The 22,431-nt window shown below is 40.3% G+C and overlaps 1 protein-coding gene across 1 annotated transcript; it reads right to left on the bottom strand.

Annotated features, from left to right (window-relative positions):
• Window positions 1-2,718: 2,718 nt before the first annotated feature.
• Window positions 2,719-21,889, bottom strand: LOC123482466 (putative ferric-chelate reductase 1). The gene is made up of 10 exons (XM_045210305.1): window positions 21,721-21,889; window positions 10,553-10,776; window positions 6,367-6,464; window positions 6,044-6,182; window positions 4,692-4,886; window positions 4,290-4,391; window positions 3,917-4,061; window positions 3,184-3,291; window positions 2,916-3,031; window positions 2,719-2,793 (listed from the first exon to the last, which is right to left on the bottom strand). The coding sequence occupies exons 1-10, from the start codon at window positions 21,887-21,889 to the stop codon at window positions 2,719-2,721; spliced, it is 1,371 nt and encodes a 456-aa protein (XP_045066240.1).
• Window positions 21,890-22,431: the final 542 nt, after the last annotated feature.

Raw genomic sequence — 22,431 nt, 5'->3', positions numbered from 1 at the left:
CAGAGCTTTTGACGTATGCCAAGAGGCCGACAAAAGTTATACATGGCAGATAAATATTTCCTTAACAGATCCACAATAAGAGGTTATTCAATGTTATAGGGGCTTATATATCATCAACCTGAATTTAACAAAATGAAGATCGATATCATTATGTATTTGATCTCACCATTGCGCTTCCATCGCATGTGGACTTCTAGCAGGATGTACAGCATTGCCTCCCATCCAACAAACCCTCCCATCACCTTCAGAAGCCAACTATCCCCAGAGGTGTTAAAATACGACAGCCCAGTGAATATGGCTGCCACTGGAAGAAAATGTCAACACAATCACTAACATGGTCGTAGAGCAACAACAAACACGTTTGACAGATATTGGCTGAGAAGATACGGTACTTTGTACTATGCTAATAAAATCCAACAAAAACAATGTCATATGTCATGATCACAGTTCCTTACCAGCTAAACCTTTTATTGCCACTGCATTCAAAGCATGCGACCAATTGAAGAGGAATCGCCTATGAAAAAAACAATAACACAAAAATAATACATTAACTTCTTGAGAAAACAAGCCACTTTTGGATTTACATACACATGAGCAAACTCACATACAGTAGGTATGATTCTGGATCCCTTACCAGTGATGTTGAGGTCCACATCGAAACATGGCAGCGATTGGCTGGAAGAAGGCCAGGATCATAACGATGCAGCCCAACACAGGATGGGCGCCCTATAAACACATTGGGCTCATAAACTGTATCTCGTAACTGTTTCAATTATCTGAGCCTTCCATAATAGAGTAGGTTTTATAAAACTGTAGACGGCACAGCATTTGTCAGATAGGTTTGTTTGTTTTAAATAACAATCAGTAAAGGTTCATGATACATACCCCACTCCAGCCTCCAACTTCTGAGAAGGCCAAAATGAAGGCAATGATGGTGGCAGCAACAGTGAGTGTCATAAGAGACACGTGCACCTGAGGAACATACAAGCCAAGCGTACAGATTATGTGGCATTATTGTTTAGTACTAAGAACATTCCACCTCATAAAGTCATCTAGACGTGCTAATGTTTATGTTCCTATTCTTACAGTTGAAGTCGGAAGTTTACATACACCTTAGCCAAATACATTTAAACTGAGTTTTTCACAATTCCTGACATTTAATCCTAGTAAATATCCCCTGTCTTAGGTCAGTTAGGATCACCACTATTTTAAGAATGTGAAATGTCAGAATAATAGTGGAGATAATTATTTTTTTCAGCTTTTATTTCTTTCATCACATTCCCAGTGGGTCAGACGTTTTCATACACTCAATTAGTATTTGGTAGCATTGCCTTTAAATTGTTTAACTTGGGTCAAATGTTTCGGGTAGCCTTCCACAATAAGTTGGGTGAATTTTGGCCCATTCCTCCTGACAGAGCTGGTGTAACTTAGTCAGGTTTGTAGGCCTGCCCAGTTCTGCCCACAAATATTCTATAGGATTGAGGTCAGGTAATGGCAAACTCCATTACCTTGAATTTGTTGTCCTTCAGCCATTTTGCCACAACTTTGGAAGTATGCTTGGGGTAATAGTCCATTTGGAAGACCCATTTTTGACCAAGCTTTAACTTCCTGACTGATGTCTTGAGATGTTGCTTGAATATATCATGATGCCATCTATTTTGTGAAGTGCACCAGACCCTCCTGCAGCAAAGCACCCCCATAGCATGATGCTGCCACCCCCATGCTTCACGGTTGGGATGGTGTTCTTCGGCTTGCAAGCAACCCCCTTTTTCCTCCAAACATAATGATGATCATTATGGCCAAACAGTTCTATTTTTGTTTCATCAGACCAGAGGACATTTCTCCAAAAAGTATGATCTTTGTCCCCATGTGCAATGGCAAACCATAGTCTGGCTTTTTTTATGGTGGTTTTGGAGCAGTGGCTTCTTCCTTATGTCGATATAGGACTTGTTTTACTGTGGATATAGATACATTCATACCTGTTTCCTCTAGCATCTTCACAAGGTCCTTTGCTGTTGTTCTGGGATTGATTTGCACCAAAGTACGTTCATCTCTAGGAGACAGAACACGTCTCCTTCCTGAGCGGTATGACGGCTGTGTGGTCCCATGGTGTTTATAATTGCCTACCATTGTTTGTACAGATGAACGTGGTACCTTCAGTTGTTCGAAAATTGCTCCCAAGGATGAACCAGACTTTTGGTCTTGCTGATTTCTTTTGATTTTCACATGATGTCAAGCAAAGAGGCACTGAGTTTGAAGGTCGGCCTTGAAATACATCCACAGGTACACCTCCAATTGACTCAAATGATGTCAATTAGCCTATCAGAAGCTTCTAAAGCCATGACATCATTTTCTGGAATTTTCCAAGCTGTTTAAAGGCACAGTCAACTTAGTGCATGTAAACTTCTGACCCACTGGAATTGTGATACAGTGAATTCTAAGTGAAATAATCTGTCTGTTAACAATTGTTGGAAAAATTACTTGTGTCAAGCACAATGCAGATGCCCTAACCGACTTGCCAAAACGATAGTTTGTTAACAAGAAATTTGTGGAGTGGTTGAAAAACGAGTTTTAATGACTCCAACCTTAGTGTATGTAAACTTCCGACTTCAACTGTATCTTTAAAGTTTTCTTATTGTTGTTCCATTGTCGAGAAGGAACCTGCAAGTAAACATTTTGTTGGATGGTGTATATACGACTAATAAAACGTGACGGACGTCAGTCTGCTTGCTTAACAGTATAGCTCCTCGCAAACACAAGTGACCGCCTGCTTGACACTTTCTCCCAGTCACTCTATATGTAGAAAAGGCACCAATTCGATAGCAGTGAAGACATTTCAAGCTGGGGAGGGAGGTTTACGGTAAAATCTAACTTTGTTACACTAACACATTAGGGACAGTATTATAGAAACTCACCAGAAACCAAACATCTTTCCCAAAATGATGTTTCCCCTTGGCCACACCTTTCATATACCTGGCTATGATCATTCCCAAACTACCTGTGGTCATCCACGCTATCAACATCAAGGAACCTGAAGCACAACAGGATAATAAATCATCAATAATCCAAAATCAATTAAAAAAATCAATAAGCTTGTACATAGTTAGAATCAGTGTATTACCGTATAACAATATGTTTGAGGTTATGCATGCAAACTTCTGACTAGGGAAACGGCAACCTTACCATGTGCTTTAATAATGGGTGGCTCATTTTCACTTGTAGCAACTTGAGGACTTGAAATATCCACTTTAGTGTCACTGATGAAGGTGCCAGTATGAAACCCGATTATCCCTGTCAAAGTCAACCGAAGAGGGAAATAGAATAAAACCAATTGAATAATATTATGAAACATATGACTGCTAGACTGAAGCAGACTGCTTTCTTCATTGGTACTAGGCCCAAAATATTATAATTAAGCAATAAGGCACGAGGGGGTGTGGTATATGGCCAATATACCACAAAGGGCTGTTCTTAGCACGACGGAACGCGGAGTGCCTGGATACAGCCCTTAGCCGTGGTATATTGGCCATATACCACAAACCTCCGAGGTGCCTTATTGCTATTATAAACTGGTTAACAACGTGATTAGAGCAGTAGAAATAAATGTTTTGTCATACCCATGGTATAAGGTCTGATATACCACATCTGTCAGCCAATCAGCATTCAGGGCTCGAACCACCCAGTTTATCATTCTTATTAGATAACAGGGCCCGTATTCATACAATATCTCAGAGTAGGAGTGCTGATTTAAGATCCCTTCTTCCATGTCCATGTAATGTCACTCATTATTATCTAAAGGGTAGAACTGATCTCAGATGTCATAGCACTATGTAAATAAAATGACAGACGGATACAACCACTTCCTCTGTATCATTACTGGTGCTACTATACTGTAAGCATTTGGCTCATACTGTACCATTACTGGTGGGCCCGTGAACGATCATGAGATAGTAGAGGGAACTGGACCCTGCAGATCGTTGAGTTGAGATGGGGTTCATAGTCGTGAAGGAACAGCTAATTATATTATTATTCACTGAGGATTTAACATCAGAAACATTTCCCTAGAAAAGGACAAACAAGAGACATTTGTGTCATTACCAATTGTTTTGTGATTCATTATAGCATCAGGGTTGGGGGTACATTCCATTTCAAATCAGGCAAATCAGAACGTAAACTGTAATTCCGGTCCTAATTCCAATTGCTATCATCCTCTTTGCTTTTTATTGGGATTGGGATTGACCCCAAACCTGAAAACACGTCATTCATATTTCATAATAGCAAGCAAGTACCAGAGGAAGTATATCCGGTATATTCCTTCCTGTTGAAAAGGCGTGTTGCAATTGGATGAGCCCGCCACTGTCCCGTCCACAAATATAGATGTCATCATTTCCCTTATGTGAAGCAGAGGAAAACAGATTATGAGAGGAACACAATCAACCCTGCCACAGGCTACTTGCAGGTGCAGGGTACAAAAAACTAAAAGTTACAAAAGAAAAATAGCACACTGTTGAATGCTCCTTACTGCCTTCCACCTGCCCTCATACAATCCTTCTTCATCATTTAAAAAATAAACTTGTTCACCGTTTTCATTGAAGTGAAAGTATCTGGACGAGTGCCTCGAAATTTGAATAAGTATATTCAATATTAGGATGTTTATGCACTACTTCTGAAAAGGTTGAAGGCCGCATTACCATCCTCTGGTCATCTGAGAAGCCGATGGCGATGTAGCCATCTGAAGGGCCGGTCATCTCCAACTGGACGGCTGTATCACCGGGAGAGGTCATAGCAGACAGGAAGTAACAGTCTGGGCTGACCCCAGGGTCACAGTTCAGAGGTTGGATAAAACAGACCTTACTGCTGCCACATCCAGCGCTGGAGTTGGACAACTATTACAAACATATTCAATGTTACTGTAAAGCACTTTGGGACAACTGATGTAATAGTGTGTAAAAATAAATGTCATTGTTTGATTGAAAATGTAATATGACAATATTGTCAGAGATTGAACGGCAGGTAGACTAGCGGTTAGAGCATTGGGCCAGTAACCGAAAAGTTGCTAGTTCGAATCCCCGACCCGACAAGGTGAAAAATCTTTGAGCAAGGCACTTAACCCTAATTGCTCCAGGGTCGCCGTCACACTTGTACAGGTTACCCACTTCTACATGCAATGAAACAGGACAAATATAAGTACCCCCTATTTGACATCGTTAAGACAAGTTGATGTTTTAAATAAAACATATTTGTAGTATTATCTATTACCATAAGTACTAAGGATTTCATTGGAAATACTGAGTACGTTTACATGGAGACTAATAATTCGATATTAAACTGATTATGGCAGTAGGCCGAGAATGGCATTAGTCATGTAAACACCTTACTCTGCTTATCTTAAATCGGTGTAAATTCATAATCTAAGTAAGCATACGCCGATTAAAATACCTTGTTTTCTGAGAAATCTTTCCAATTATTAGGACATGTACACTCTTAGAAAAAAGAGTTCCAAAAGGGTTCTGCGGCTGTCCCCTTTTAGGTTCCAGGTAGAACACTTTTTAGTTCCAGGTAGAACTATTTGGGTTCTATGTAGAACCCTCTGTGGAAAGAGTTCTACCTGGAACCAAAATAGTTCTACCTGGAACCAAAAGGGGTTCTTCAAAGGGTTCGCCTATGGGGATAGCCGAATAACCCTTTTAGGTTCTAGATAGCACCTTCTTTTCTAAGAGTGTAAATTTAATCTGCGCATGTGCTAAAACCAGCAGTGCAAGCCTCCCTCTTTTGCACGAGTGAAGTGAGTTAAAAATGTCAGAACTGAGAATCAAATAGGCTTCCCCAAAATAACATGGTCTCTGTGGTACAACGTTTATTTTGATTGGCAATTTTCTGCATTTATCAAAGTCCCAACAGTAGCCTGATTTCGTCTCCATGGAAACAGAATTATTAGGGAATATATTCTTCTTGCAAAGCATACAAATGTTTTAATCAAACTATTATATTAATCTGAATATTCACAATAGTCGTATTATTGTGTGCATGTAATCATACTCACTTTTGAGGATAAGGCGAAGGAGGTGGTAGAGGTGATGGGTGTGGATGTGCTGTTAGCTGGGGATACAGCAGTGATGTATGTAACTGGAGAACTTCTTACTCCAACCCAGAAGGTGGAGTAATCTTTTACAAAGGATGCACTGTAAAAATGGCATGGCAGAACAAATACTAAAACAACGTAATAACATTAAGGGATGGATTTTCCATTGAAAGTGTATTTTAGTCAAGAACTAGGCTTAATCTGTGTACAGGAAACCGGGCCCTAGGTTATAAGAAGTGAACATACTGGTTCAGGAGCTAAGAGATCCTGGATGGGTGAATCACCTGAATTGTATGGAGCCGAGGTTGCCTGATGTGGGGGCCCTCCATATTGCCTGGATGGAGGATTTAGATGAACCTGATGTGTGAGAAACTGCAGAATTCTGAGAAAATGAAAAAAAAAGGATCCATGAAGATTTAGTTATATTCAGATGCAACAGGATGATTCAACACCAGGAAGGCCCAGAAATATTTTGGGTTTTTTAAAGTGTTCTGGCAATTCTCACATAGAAACGTCATTGGGAGGGGGGGCCATCATGATGAAAGTGGCCATTTTAGGCCCTTTTTAGACCTTCAGTGCATTAGGAAAGTATTCAGACCCCTTGACTTTTTCCACATTTTGTTACGTTATAACCTTATTCTAAAATTGATTAAATTAAATGTTTTCCTCATCAATCTACACACAATACCCCATAATGACAAAGCGAAAATAGAAAATACCTTATTTACATAACTATTCAGAACTTTTGCTATGAGACTCGAAACTGTTTCTATTGATCATGCTTGAGATGTTTCTACAACCTGATTGGAGTCCACCTGTGGTAAATTCAATTGATTGGACATTATTTGGAAAGGCACACACCTGTCTATATAACGTTGACAGTGCATGTCAGAGCAAAAACCAAGCAATGAGGTCGAAAGAATTGTCTGTAGAGCTCAGAGACAGGATTGTGTTGAGGCACAGATCTGGGGAAGGGTACGAAAACATTTCTGCATCATTGAAGGTCCCCAAGAACACAGTGGCCTCCATCATTCTTAAATGGAAGAAGTTTGGAACCACCAAGACTCTTCCTAGAGCTGGCCGCCTGGCCAAACTGAGCAATCGGGAGGGAAGGGCCTTGGTCAAGGAGGTGACCAAGAACCCGATGGTCAGTCTGACAGAGCTCTTCTGTAGAGATGGGAGAACCTTCCAGAAGGACAACCATCTCTGCAGCACTCCACCAATCAGGCCTTTATGGTAGAGTGGCCTGAATGAAGCCACTCCTCAGTAAAAGGCACATGACAGCCCGCTTGGAGTTCACCAAAAGGCACCTAAAGGACTCTCAGACCATGAGAAACAAGATTCTCTGGTCTGATGAAACCAAGATTGAACTATTTGGGCTGAATGCCAAATTTCAAGTCTGGAGGAAACCTGTCACATTCCCTACGGTGGCAGTATTATTATTATTATTATTTTATTTTTTATATACATTTGCAAACATCTCTAAAAACCAGTTTTTGCTTCATCATTATGGGGTATTGTGTTTAGATTGAGGAGGGAAAAAAACTATTTCATTCATTGTAGAATAAGGCTGTAATGTAAGAAAATGTGGAAAATGCCAAGGGGTCTGAATACTTTCCGAATGCACTGTATACATGCCTCCTGTAAGACCCCATGATCCGTGAACCATACATGATACAGACAATGTGTCATTATACTCCTTATAGTGTTCTTTAAAATATGGAGTATGTCAAGATTCTGAAATACAAAAATGCACATTAATTTATTCAACATAAAATAATATTAATATCAATATCTCAAAAGACGTCTACAAAGAAAGCAGAGAGCTCTCTCACTTTCCAAGGGGCAACCATAGAGCAGGCTCAACTTGCCTGGCTGCCATACATGCCATAAATTGTCCGTCTAAGTTAAACGATGGGGATGATCCATAAAGATCAGTTTTAGGCTAGGCCTACTGGAATTCTTTAGAGTTTTGTTGTTTTCAGTAAAAAAAAAAAGATTGCTTGCCCGACGTCTCAGTTTACTTGCCTCAGGAAATAGGGGAACCCTTAAGGTCCCTGCTACAACCAGGTTTCTGAGATTTACCTGGTTTTTACGACTGCACTTGAAGAAATTTTTTAAGTTCTTGAAATGTTCCGTATTGACTGACCTTCATGTCTTAAAGTAATGATTGACTTTCATTTCTCTTTGCTTATTTGAACTGTTCTTGCCATAATATGGACTTGGTATTTTACCAAATAGGGCTATCTTCTGTATACCAACCCTACCTTATCACAACACAACTGATTGGCTGAAACGCATTAAGGAAAGAAATTCCACAAATTAACTTTTAACAAGGCACACCTGTTAATTGAAATGCATTCCAGGTGACTACCTCATGAAGCTGGTTGAGAGAATGCCAAGAGTGTGCAAAGCTGTCATCAAGGCAAAGGGTGGCTATTTGAAGAATCTCAAATATAAAATACATTTTGATTTGTTAAACACTTTTTTGGTTACTACATGAATCCATATGTGTTATTTCAAATAAAGATAAAGAAAATCCCTTGAATGAGTAGGTGTGTCCAAACTTTGACTGGTAGTGTATATGTATATGAACCATAGAGTTGTATAAAGATCGCAACGTTGTATCTGTCCCGTTATGGCGTCTGTGAGCACACGATAGGGGAGAATGACTGTCCCCTCTCATTGAAGCCACGAAGTTCAAGGCCGACCCCGGTAATGTCACTTCCTGGAGTAGCTCCAACTGCGCATGTTGTGTCTACATAAATCTCCCACGAGACACCATCTCAACCGACTTCCTTGGCTTCAAATGCGCTAGGAATTAATAGTCTCTCATGATCGATGGCTTTGTCCATTTTGAAGTAGTCCATTTTCTTCTACTACTTCTATGAGTTGGTAAACAAACTAAAAGGGTGCATACTGCCACCTGGAGTGTGTTGTTTGAACAGGTATAAAGCCATGGTTTGCGATTTACTGCCACCAGCAGTTATAGAATATTTGCTCACGATTATAAGTAATTGGCTGATCCCTCCTGATGACCTGGATGGAATTATGTGATTCTTCCTTAACGCATAGAAAGTCCCACCTGTTATGATATGGGGGGAAGGTTCGTGTTAGGACAGGGGTTTTCTCGTTTGGGCAAAAGTCCGTCCTCGGTCCTCTCTCCTCTGTGACCTGGAATCCGATAAGTGGTCGAGGAGTGTGTCAATTCGTTAGTAGGCAAACAGAAGACGGTCCTCCCCTCCTCAATAGCCTCCTTTTGGCGAAGAAGGACCGTCTCATTTCAAGCAAGCGCATTTCCATCCACGTTCACTCTCCTCGCCGACTCTCCTCAATTAACTTGGAACTTTTTCAAAAGGAGGAGAGAGGACAGAGTAGAGTGGACGCAGGAAGTGAGCAAATCTAATTGATGAAAGGCCATAGGACAAATACACTATCCAGGTTACACTTCCACACTCCATTCCTCTAGGGGGCAGCAGCAACCTTGTCCAGATGCTGAGCCTGGTTGATAAGCACATCAAGTGCTGCCAATTAGGGTGATCATCAGTCAGTCCCAGCTAGCAAGCCGTGAGGCTGCTGGTTTGTTTTCATCCTGAACCTAAAGATCCGCTTGGACTGGCTGACCAAGAGGTCATGACAGAGCTGGCCCTGAACTTGGTAAGTTGCTGTCTCCTGGGCAGATGGGTCTTCAGGCTAAATGCACAACATTGAATTGCATGGAATTCTACTTCGGGCCGAAATTAGCGTTTGGATCAGGAAAGTTTCCTCTCAAGACCTCTACCAACCAGAATGCTGAATAAAAGGATACTTTACCGGTTGTACGAGTGGTTGGTCCTTTCGCAGGTAGGAATGTGATATCAAATATCCACAGAGTAGTGTTATCAACCCGACCTTCAGTATGCTGGTCTGTATTTCGTTTTTATTTACAGTTTTTATTTTCAATACTGATGCAATTCACACGCAACATACACTTGCACAATATGGCCGAGCCGAACTTCCAGCTGATTGCGAGGAAACGTTCCCTCGGTCGACTACATTCGGTTACATTCGGCTATTGTTTACATATTGTGCATCACATGAAATGTGTGAACAGATGGAAAATACAAGCGACAGAACCTACCGGCGCCGCAAAAAGTTGGGTAACTTAAAGGATTTCAGACCTGCGTGAACTGCCGATGGAATCATCAGATACAACCAGAGAAGGTCCGCGTGAGCAGCCGACTGAAGGAGTGGCTGGAGAACTGGTGGAGGGCCCAGAACCACATCCAACCATGGTAGCCTTGAGTGGAGGGACGAAGACCTCAAGCAGGAGTTCCGGGGTCTATGACAATCTATCCTCACAGCCCTCACCTATCCCAAGCTTGCCAGCCAGAGCCCAAGAATGGGTCTGTCAACACCAAGTCGACTGAGGGACGACGCAGCAGGGACTTCAACACCACAGCAGGGTTTTCAAGCAGCGATGACGCTAACCTCAACCCCAGCACCAGGAGACCAGTCCAGCAGCACCAACGTCAACCCTCCAGCATTCCTGAGGAAGGAGCCGAAGATGCCGTCGTACAAGCTGGCACTGCAGTACCTCAACATACAAAAAGGGGGCCCACCACGACCTGCAGCATCCACTCCAAGAAGCTTCAGAGACACAAGGGACACCAGGAACACCAAAGATGGTGGAGGTAACTCTGGGGGGTTTGTGTCTGGGAGGAGGGAGGTAAGGGATCGTGCAGTTCATTCAGATGGGAGGGACCTGTTTTTATTGTCAGCAGCAAGGGCACAAAGCTTCAATATGTCCACTACATAAGTCCAAGCTCTCAGGTTACTGTTATGTGCCCAGAGAGGGAGGTGGTGTTCAGGATAGGCAGAGTGGTGGAGAATCAGTCTTGCTACTTGTGAAAGTGAATGTTCAAAGTCTCACTGGAATGCTTGACACTGGTAGTTCCCAGTCTCTGATGAGGACCTTTGGAAAATCTACATTTTAAAAAGTCAAAATCTATTTAATATAGCCTACACAATCACAATAAATATATGATTTATTTTTGGCAGGTCTAAAGCAACATTATGATATGAAGAAAATGTAGTCTATTTCAGAAGAACCAAATTGCATATTCTGAGTCGTCCTTATGTTAAGCCATGATCTGGCAATGTCATATGGCTGTGGGCTACACTAGTTAATTTAATAATTTCTGTGGTATTATTTTAAATTATTTTATAGTAAGAAGAATACAATTGAACATAGCTGAATAAATATAAAGGATATTTTTCCCAAACGATTTCTGAGGGAGTGTGCACATGCGGCTATTCTATGTTAACAAAGTGATCATTTGAAAGAGGTTCTCCTACAGTGGGGAAAAAAAGTATTTAGTCAGCCACCAATTGTGCAAGTTCTCCCACTTAAAAAAATTAGAGAGGCCTGTAATTTTCATCATAGGTACATGTCAACTATGACAGACAAATTGAGAAAGAAAATCCAGAAAATCACATTGTAGGATTTTTTATGAATTTATTTGCTAATTATGGTGGAAAATAAGTATTTGGTCACCTACAAACAAGCAAGATTTCTGTCTCTCACAGACCTGTAACTTCTTCTTTAAGAGGCTCCTCTGTCCTCCACTCGTTACCTGTATTAATGGCACCTGTTTGAACTTGTTATCAGTATAAAAGACACCTGTCCACAACCTCAAACAGTCACATACCAAACTCCACTATGGCCAAGACCAAAGAGCTGTCAAAGGACACCAGAAACAAAATTGTAGACCTGCACCAGGCTGGGAAGACTGAATCTGCAATAGGTAAGCAGCTTGGTTTGAAGAAATCAACTGTGGGAGCAATTATTAGGAAATGGAAGACATACAAGACCACTGATAATCTCCCTCGATCTGGGGCTCCACGCAAGATCTCACCCCGTGGGGTCAAAATGATCACAAGAACGGTGAGCAAAAAATCCCAGAACCACACGGGGGACCTAGTGAATGACCTGCAGAGAGCTGGGACCAAAGTAACAAAGCCTACCATCAGTAACACACTACGCCGCCAGGGACTCAAATCCTGCAGTGCCAGACGTGTCCCCCTGCTTAAGCCAGTACATGTCCATGCCCGGCTGAAGTATGCTAGAGTGCATTTGGATGATCCAGAAGAGGATTGGGAGAATGTCATATGGTCAGATGAAACCAAAATATAACTTTTTGGTAAAAACTCAACTCGTCGTGTTTGGAGGACAAAGAAGGCTGAGTTGCATCCAAAGAACACCATACCTACTGTGAAGCATGGGGGTGGAAACATCATGCTTTGGGGCTGTTTTTCTGCAAAGGGACCAGGACGACTGATCCGTGTAAAGGAAAGAATGAATGGGGCCATGTATCGTGAGATTTTGAGTGAAAACCTCCTTCCATCAGCAAGGGCATTGAAGATGAAATGTGGCTGGGTCTTTCAGCATGACAATGATCCCAAACACACCGCCTGGGCAACGAAGGAGTGGCTTCGTAAGAAGCATTTCAAGGTCCTGGAGTGGCCTAGCCAGTCTCCAGATCTCAACCCCATAGAAAATCTTTGGAGGGAGTTGAAAGTCTGTGTTGCCCAGCAACAGCCCCAAAACATCACTGCTCTAGAGGAGATCTGCATGGAGGAATGGGCCAAAATACCAGCAACAGTGTGTGAAAACCTTGTGAAGACTTACAGAAAACGTTTGACCTGTGTCATTGCCAACAAAGGGTATATAACAAAGTATTGAGAAACTTTTGTTATTGACCAAATACTTATTTTCCACCATAATTTGCAAATAAATTCATAAAAAATCCTACAATGTGATTTTCTGGATTTTTTTTCCTCATTTTGTCTGCCATAGTTGACGTGTACCTATGATGAAAATTACAGGCCTCTCTCATCTTTTTAAGTAGGAGAACTTGCACAATTGGTGGCTGACTAAATACTATTTTTCCCCACTGTATATGCTTGATTTCAAGTTAATTATGCAACTTTAGTTGTGATACAAACCTTAGGCTATACAGTGCCTTCAGAAAGTATTCACACCCCTTTACTTTTTCCACATTTTGTTGTGTTACAAAGTGGGATTAAAATTGATTTAATTATAATTTTTTGTCAATGATCTACACAAAATACTCTGTAATGTCAAAGTGGAAGAAAAAGTCTAACACTTGTAAAATATTCTAGAAAAATAAAACACTAATATATCTTGATTAGATAAGTATTAAACCCCCTGAGTCAATACGTTCGAATCACCTTTAGCAGCGATTACAGCTGTGAGTCTTTCTGGTTAAGTCTCTAAGAGCTTTCCACACCTGGATTGTGCAACATTTGCCCATTATTATTTTCAAAATTCTTCAAGCTTTGTCAAATGGGTTGTTGATCATTGCTAGACAGCCATTTTCAGGTCTTGCCATAGATTTTCCAAGCAGATTTAAGTCAAAACTGTAACTCGACCACTCCGGAACATTCACTGTCTTTTTGTAAGCAACTGTAGATTTGGCCTTTTGTTTTAGGTTATTGTCCTGCTGAAAGGTGAATTCATCTCCCAGTGTCTGATGGAAATCAGACTGAACCAGGTTTTCCTCTAGGATTTTGCCTGTGCTTAGCTCCATTACATTAATTTTTATCGTGAAAAACTCCCCAGTCCTTAACGATTACAAGAATACCCATAACATGATGCAGCCACCACTATGCTTGAAAATATGGAGCGTGGTACTCAGTAATGTGCTGTATTTGCCCCAAATTTGAATTTAGGACAAAAAGTGAATTGCTTTGCCACATTTTTTTGCAGTATTACTTTAGTGCCTTGTTGCAAACAGGATGCATGTTTCGGAATATTTGTTATTCTGTACATGCTTCCGTCTTTTCACTCTGTCAATTATATTAGTATTGTGGATTAACTACAATGTTGTTGATCCATCCTCAGTTCTCCTATCATAGCCATTAAAGTCTTCTGCGCAATGTGTATAATCTGAGGCAGAGCCGGAGCAGAGCCTGTCTGCATAGCTTGCTTCCCCGCAGCTCACCAGCTGATGTAGGCTGTGTGTGCTGTATCCTTCCCACTGCTGAATAGAACTGCGCTGCACATCTGTGCTGCTAATATTAATTGTGTTTTTCACTGAAAAGCTCTCAATCTCTCCAAAAACTCTCATTCAGTCCATTTAGTAGTCAGATTTTAGTCAGAGATAATTTTGTTTAGTCTCGTTTTAGTCAACTGAAATGAAAAATAATTTTTGTTTATTTTTATTTTTTTCTGGGTATATTTAGTCAGATATAGTCTGGTCAATTGCCACAATATTTTAATCACTATTTTTGTTGACGAAATTAACACTGATCTGCACTGATTATGCACACTCACATGACTCGCTCTCCTATAATAATAATAATAATAATAATAATAATAATAATAATAATTAATAATAATAATAATAATAATTGAGGCTCTCCTAACACACACACAACCCTACCATAGAGAAATATATCCTGCTGCTCAGCCACTTTATCCCTGATTGTATGCATTTAACTACCTCATCTATCACCAGTATCACTGCCATCATTATATCAGTACATGTACAGTTGAAGTCGGAAGTTTACATACACCATAGCCAAATACATTTAAACTCAGTTTTTCACAATTCCTGACATTTAATCCTAGTAAAAATTCCCTGTCTTAGGTCAGTTAGGATCACCACTTTATTTTAAGAATGTGAAATGTCAGAATAATAGTAGAGAGATTTATTTCAGCTTTTATTCTTTCATCACATTCCCAGTGGGTCAGAAGTTTACATACACTCAATTAGTATTTGGTAGCATTGCCTTTAAATTGTTTAACTTGAGTCAAACGTTTCAGGTAGCCTTCCACAACCATCCCACAATAACTTGGGTGAATTTTAGCCCATTCCTCCTGACAGAGCTGGTGTAACTGAGTCAGGATTGTAGGCCTCCTTGCTCGCACACGCTTTTTCAGTTCTACCCACAAACTTTGTATAGGATTGAGGTCAGGGCTTTGTGATGGCCACTCCAATATCTTGACTTTGTTGTCCTTAAGCCATTTTGCCACAACTTTGGAAGTATGCTTGGGGTCATTGTCCATTTGGAAGACCCATTTGCGACCAAGCTTTAACTTCCTGACTGATGTCTTGAGATGTTGCTTCAATATATCCACATAATTTTCCTTCCTCGTGATGCCATCTATTTTGTGAAGTGCACCAGTCCCTCCTGCAGCAAAGCACCCCCACAGCATGATGCTGCCACCGCTGTGCTTCACGGTTGGAATGGTGTTCTTCGGCTTGCAAGCGTCCCCCTTTTAACTCCAAACATAATGATGGTCATTATGGCCAAACAGTTCTATTTTTGTTTCATCAGACCAGAGGACATTTCTCCAAAAAGTATGACCTTTGTCCCCATGTGCAGTTGCAAACCATAGTCTGGCTTTTTTATGGTGGTTTTGGAGCAGTGGCTTCTTCCTTGCTGAGCGGCCTTTCAGGTTATGTCGATATAGGACTCGTTTTACTGTGGATATAGATACTTTTGTACCTGTTTCCTCCAGCATCTTCACAAGGTCCTTTGCTGTTGTTCTGGGATTGATTTGCACTTTTCGCACCAAAGTACATTCATCTCTAGGAGACAGAACGCAACTCCTTCCTGAGTGGTATGACAGCTGCGTGGTCCCATGGTGTTTATACTTGCGTACTATTGTTTATACAGATGAACGTGGTACCTTCAGACGTTTGGAAATTGCTCCCAAGGATGAACCAGACTTGTGGAGGTCTACAATTTTTTTCTGAGGTCTTTGCTGATTTCTTTTTGATTTTCCCATGATGTCAAGCAAAGAGGCACTGAGTTTGAAGGTCGGCCTTGAAATACATCCACAGGTACACCTCCAATTGACACAAATTATGTCAATTAGCCTATGAGAAGCTTCTAAAGCCATGACATCATTTTCTGGAATTCTCCAAGCTGTTTAGAGGCACAGTCAACTTAGTGTATGTAAACTTCTGACCCACTGGAATTGTGATACAGTGAATTATAAGTGAAATAATCTGTCTGTAAACAAATGTTGGAAAAATCACTTTTGTCATGCACAAAGTAGGTTGAAAAACAAGTTTTAATGACTCCAACCTAAGTGTATGTAAACTTCCGGCTTCAACTGTACATTGTTGTGCTCTTTCTCTACTGGCATTGACACGTATTTTTATTTTTTAATATTTACTTTTATATTGACACTTCAATTTTTTATATTGATACTGCACTGTTAAGGAAGAGGTTGCAAGTAGCTGAAAGTAAGCGTTTTACTGTAGTGTTTACACGTGCTGTATCCTGTGCATGTGACAAATAAACGTTATCTGATTTGATTTGGTTTGATATAGTGCGTGTTTACCAGAGACAATAATGTGAAGACCAACATGACATGCACCAAAGTCAGGTTAGGCTATAGGCCAAGGTCTAGATAAAGTGTATTTTTACCTGGAGTTATTCCTTATTGTAGGCTACTACGTTCACCATTTTCACTATCACTCGGTTTAGCACAAGGCCATAGACAGACATGTGTCCAGATGTGAATCCTTAAAGAGATGTGTGGGGCTGGTGTGAACGATGCTGAATGGGGGTAGACAAAGAAGACCTCTCTGGCAAAACTGGTTATGCAAGATAATAAACTTTTAAAGTAACATAGCTTTCCCATAACTTTAATTTGAATGTTAATTCCTATGTTCCCAGTACTATAAAATTCAGTTTTGAACAGTCCATGGAGGTTTCTTTCATGTTTTAGTGTTATCTTACTGTTGAGGAAGTTAGTTCTACAGCAATTTATGTAGAAACACACATGGCAATTGTTTGGAATCACAATTTATTTGACATTTATTGTACAAACATAGTTTTACCGTATTTTGTTGATAGTCACAAACGGAGATTGAACCTGGGAGCTTTGGAGTGTTATCCCTGGAATTAAGGCACTGCACCACTGGGATGGGACTAACACAAATATAAATATGTTTATACCTTTACTCTGGCTTCCAGGTTTTGGTCTTTGTCTTTGCAAAAGAGAGGATAACTAAATCTAGAAAAATAAGTATCCTCTATTATTTCTTACTCTACCAATCTTCTTTATATACTGCAAAGTTCCCACTGGGTTATAACTGCTTGCATCAATCTTGTTTCCACGTCATTAAAACAAAACAATTCTATGTGATGAAGTTGAATCAACGTAGAAACTGATTGGATTTGCAAAAGGTCATCAACATAAGGGAATTTAATATTTTGTCTACCCAACTTTTAATCTAAATACAGTGGGGGAAAAAAGTATTTAGTCATTTACCAATTGTGCAAGTTCTCCCACTTAAAAAGATGAGAGAGGCATGTCATTTTCATCATAGGTACACGTCAACTATGACAGCCAATTGATGAAAAAAAAAATCCATCCTATGTTGGAATTCAACAGACACTGGAATGGAATGGCTGTCATACATGTAGAGATGCTGATTTAAGAAAAATGTGCAGTGGTCTCTTAATTTTTTCCAGAGCTGTGTATTCTTTTCAAGTTACAGTATTTTCTTGATACCATTCTTAATGAACGTCTAGCAACCCAAAAGTTGCATATTCTAATCTCATCACGGACAACTTTAGCATTTTAGCTAATTAGCAACTTTGCAACGCTTACTACTAGTTAGCTACTTTGCAACTACTTAGCATGCTAACCCTTCTCCTAGCTAACCCTTCCCCTAACCTTAACCCTAACCTCTTACCCCTAGCCTAGCTAACATTAGCGTTAGCCACCTTGCTAACATTAGTAACAACAAATTGGAATTAGTAACATATCATACGTTTTGCAAATTTGTAGCATATTGTACAAATTGCAATTCGTAACATTTACGAAATGGCGATGAATATCCACCAATTAATACATACCATACGAAACGTAACATATCATACTAATTGGAGTGTCCCGGATTTACATTTACTGTGTTACATCTACCCCTGAGCCAGGTTGACTATCCCGGGCCCTGGTTTCCCAAAAGCTTCTTAAGGCTAAGTTCGTCGTTAGAACCTTCGTAGGAGCAAAGTTAAATCTTCAAGCTTTTTCCCAAAACCCTAGTTACTAAAGTTGCACTTGAAAACGCTCTTTATTTACTGACTGCATCAGACCACTAGTTGAACAACTAAATGCATCGTTAGGTGCTTTTCTGCCCTTCCTCATAACTTTATACACAGAAGATCTCCACTAAACATAGAATCAAGATGTTTACAGTAGGGGAAAAAAGTATTTAGTCAGCCACCAATTGTGCAAGTTCTCCCACTTAAAAAGATGAGAGAGGCCTGTAATTTTCATCATAGGTACACGTCAACTATGACAGACAAACTGAGAAAAAAAATCCCGGGCAACGAAGGAGTGGCTTCATAAGAAGCATTTCAAGGTCCTGGAGTGGCCTAGCCACTCCAGATCTCAGCCCCATAGAAAATCTTTGGAGGTAGTTGAAAGTCTGTCTTGCCCAGCGACAGCCCCAAAACATCACTGCTCTAGAGGAGATCTGCATGGAGGAATGGGCCAAAATACCAGCAACAGTCTGTGAAAACCTTGTGAAGACTTACAGAAAACGTTTGACCTGTGTCATTGCCAACAAAGGGTATATAACAAAGTATTGAGAAACTTTTGTTATTGACCAAATATTTATTTTCCACCATAATTTGCAAATAAATTCATTAAAAATCCTACAATGTGATTTTCTGGATTTTTTTCCCCTCATTTTGTCTGTCATAGTTGACGTGTACCTATGATGAAAATTACAGGCCTCTCTCATCTTTTTAAGTGGGAGAACTTGCACAATTGGTGGCTGACTAAATACTTTTTTCCCCCACTGTACAATGACATGGTGTTTCTTGTTTGTTGTTATAGGTGTTAGTTGTAATATTTCCATCAACATTAACTGAATATTCCAGGAATGTATTTTTTTTTTTTAGAACAACTTTATTGCTCCAACATTTATTTGCTGAAGTATGTTCAGGGAACGTTATTAGAACCACCATGTCATAATCTCACACTATAACTTTATGAGAGCATTGTGGGAATAATTATCTGCTTGTTGTTATGGGTGTTTTTAATTACACCTCCATCAACATAAGCTTGAACGTTCCCATAAAGTTTTTGTTGCGGCAGTATGTTCTAAAAATATTACTGGTACATTGTGTTATTACATTAACTGGAAACCTAATAAGAAGGTTTGGGAAATGTTCTGTGGTGATTGTTAGAGATGTTGTGCACAACATTTTAATGAACGTTAGAACATTCCAAGGATATTTTTTATTTATTTAATCTGAAGAAGAAAAAAATATTTTGTTATTAAAAACATTATTTGACTGTTTTTGGAATGTTATCATCCTAATGTTAGATACAATTAGAACTTAATGGGAATCTTAGCTAAGGTTCTGGGAATGTTCCCGGTTTGCTGGGGGGCCACTAAAATGTTTTGCCTGCAAAATGCTAGAAACGGCCCCACACACACAAACTAATCTCCCCCTCCCTGCTCCGTTTTCAGCTACATTAGCAGCAATGTGGGTCGACACACAAGTTAACCTAGCGATCTCAGTTCATACATTTCACTCATTATTCTTACCCTCCATTCAGTCACTGTTTGTATGTTTTAAATAATGCTCAGACAAGTGTTCAGGTTTCGTTCGAGTGCCGTTTATTGTACTTATCTATGTTTTGGATGAGCAATCTGTCTGTTGTTTCAGTTTTTTCTCTGTTCTCTGTAGTTTCCAGGTATGCTAGGAAAGGGATCCGAACCAGAGATGGTAGAAAAAGCGAGACATCCCACTCCCTAATTTTTTATGATTGGGGCAGGGCCACTCTGGCCTACTAAAGCCTTGTTCACACTGCAGGCCTTAATGCTCAAATCTTTAAAAAAAAAATGTGTTTATCCGTTTTGGAATACTGACTGTTCAAACAGCAAGTTAAAAGTGACCAAATCAGATTGTGTGTATTCAGACAGCAGTCATTTGCTGACATGGCTATGCTAGTTGTCATAGTAACGACGGGTGTGTGCGCAGTGGTGTAGGATGATTGTTGGTGTTGCTCGTCACTCAGAAGTTATGTAGCAAGCTAAGGTGACAATGACTGCAATGGGCATTTCCCAGTTGCTTTGAATGTACAAAATCATAGTGTAAGAACACTTTTAAAGCCTCAAAGGATAAAATAATCCAACTTTCAAAGCAAGTATTTTTTGGCTAGCCACAGCAGTCAACTAGCTAGCCAGGTAGCTGTTTAGCTTTCTAGCACATTCCCTAATTTGTTTGTAAACAATTAACAAGCTAGTTAGCTACCACTTTCTTGTCAAGCTGTCAACAGAGCAGCTAGCAAGCAACAACATATGCCAAATAAGTCTTGAGGGCAAATAAATCAGATTTGACCATTCAGATACAAGTCGCATGGCCAGGAATCAGATTTGTATCTGACCTACGAAGGTGGTTTCAAATGTGGCTTGAAACATCCTATTTCATGTGCTTTATTGCCCCAGCCCTACGAAGGGGGTGCCCCAGAGCAAGACATCTCACTGGCTATTTTTTTTCTGGTCAATAAGTAGACTAGAGCCAACTGTTCCCTCTCTTATATGAGCATGAGATATTATGGAGGAACCCTGAGCTCTCATAGGATAGCATGCTTACGGGAGAGAGGGAACGCCCACTTACACAGACAGGAATATCAAATATTTTTTACAATGGTAAACGTCTTGAGTGAACTATCCTCATTTATTCACCATTTTTGGCCGAACTACGGCAATCGGGATGGCTTGCAGTGCCTGTCCCAAATTGTGTGTGCATGTGAAGTCACGTTTTGGAACACACCCTTTGAGTAGTGGTGTTATGTAAAAGTGATATAGTAATTTGTGTGTTGATCTTTGAGAAGCTGATTGCAAATGTACATTTATGATAATTAATGATATGATTATCTGTGAACCTTTTAAAGGACATGTCCCCCCCACTTTCTGAAATTGCATTTTTGTCCCCCTCCCCCAGTTTGATCATTGTAATGTGATACAAAACAGGGCAACTGTGTGCTTTAGGACCATGCAGACACCTCCGAGCAGTCATGTAGGATGTTTGGAGTGTTTATCCGAAGCGATAAAAATACAAATAAATAACAAAAAAGGTTATGCCCCCCCCCCACCCACCACACTTCTAAAACCAAAGTTGCACCCCTGGTTATATATAATACTGTAGCTCTCATTACATAACAGAAAGGCAGGCTATATATCAGGTGGTAATAGATAGGTTGGAATAAACAGAATTAAATGGAATTATACAGTCTCTATGGGAATAGACTCACAGGTAGTCCGTTGCAGGTGAGTAGCTGGGCGTCTCCACTTGTTACAGTGAAGGATCCCAGAGGACTGCTTCCTCCAACCGCTCTGGCTTGTAACATAAACCCCATGAATGAAGTGGAATTTGCCAGGAGCCTGACTGTAAACAACACTGTGTTAAGTTGATTTAAACATCACCATAGAAATTGGAGACCGTTATTCATTCCATATCTACTTTTCAGAGATATCTACCCATAACAGCCAAACCATAGATGGATTAATAAAACCTATAGTCCTAGTGGTGAGTGTTTAATATCTCTGCATGAACCCTGCAGTAATAGAGAAAACTACATGACGTCTCACCTATGATTTCATCGCCCTCCTTGAAGCTGATACGGTCAGTGGTGACTCTGAATGGAGCGGTGCTTTGCTGCGCGCCTGGTTTGTGTTGCGGTGTCATATTGTCACACGCCCCAGTCACCTTTCCGGAGCTGTAGCACCGCACGACCCGCAGAACACACGCCAATAACATGATGATAAATATGTATCTATCCATTTAGATTAAATTATTAAAACGAAAAGTAATTAAGAATAGCCTACTGCTGGAGACCATAACCTACCTATGCCGGCAAACTGTGGAGTTTGGATGAAGGGTGTAATTTATATTGAAGTGCCTTGTGGGTGGAGAGTAGACTAGTCTCGACAGGTTATGCTGCGTTCATAACCAAGTGGGATGGTGGAAATGACCTGTTGTGACATCGTAACTAGTTGGATGCGTTCACTCCTTGATAAAATGCTGATTGGCTAATGGCCAAGTTGGCCAATAAGCTCAGTCAACCATAAACTATCATGCTTGTAAACAAATTATAGTGTTCCAAAACAATATTAATAGATTGCTTTTTAGAAATAATGTTTTGTTGTTGCGTTTAACTGCCGAAAATGCTGATATCGAGGTCATTTCCTTGACATCAGAGGTCAGCATGTAGTAGAAGTCGGAGCACAGGGATGATGGACGAGTTTCCCTCTAGTAATTACCAGTTGAGGGGCGTTCAAGTGGATTTTTCCGAGTCCTAT

This window comes from Coregonus clupeaformis, chromosome 34 (assembly GCF_020615455.1).
Source record: "Coregonus clupeaformis isolate EN_2021a chromosome 34, ASM2061545v1, whole genome shotgun sequence".
NCBI classification, from domain to species: Eukaryota; Metazoa; Chordata; class Actinopteri; order Salmoniformes; family Salmonidae; genus Coregonus; species Coregonus clupeaformis.
Note: the sequence above shows the minus strand (reverse complement) of the source record. Positions and strands in the feature narration are given on the sequence as shown.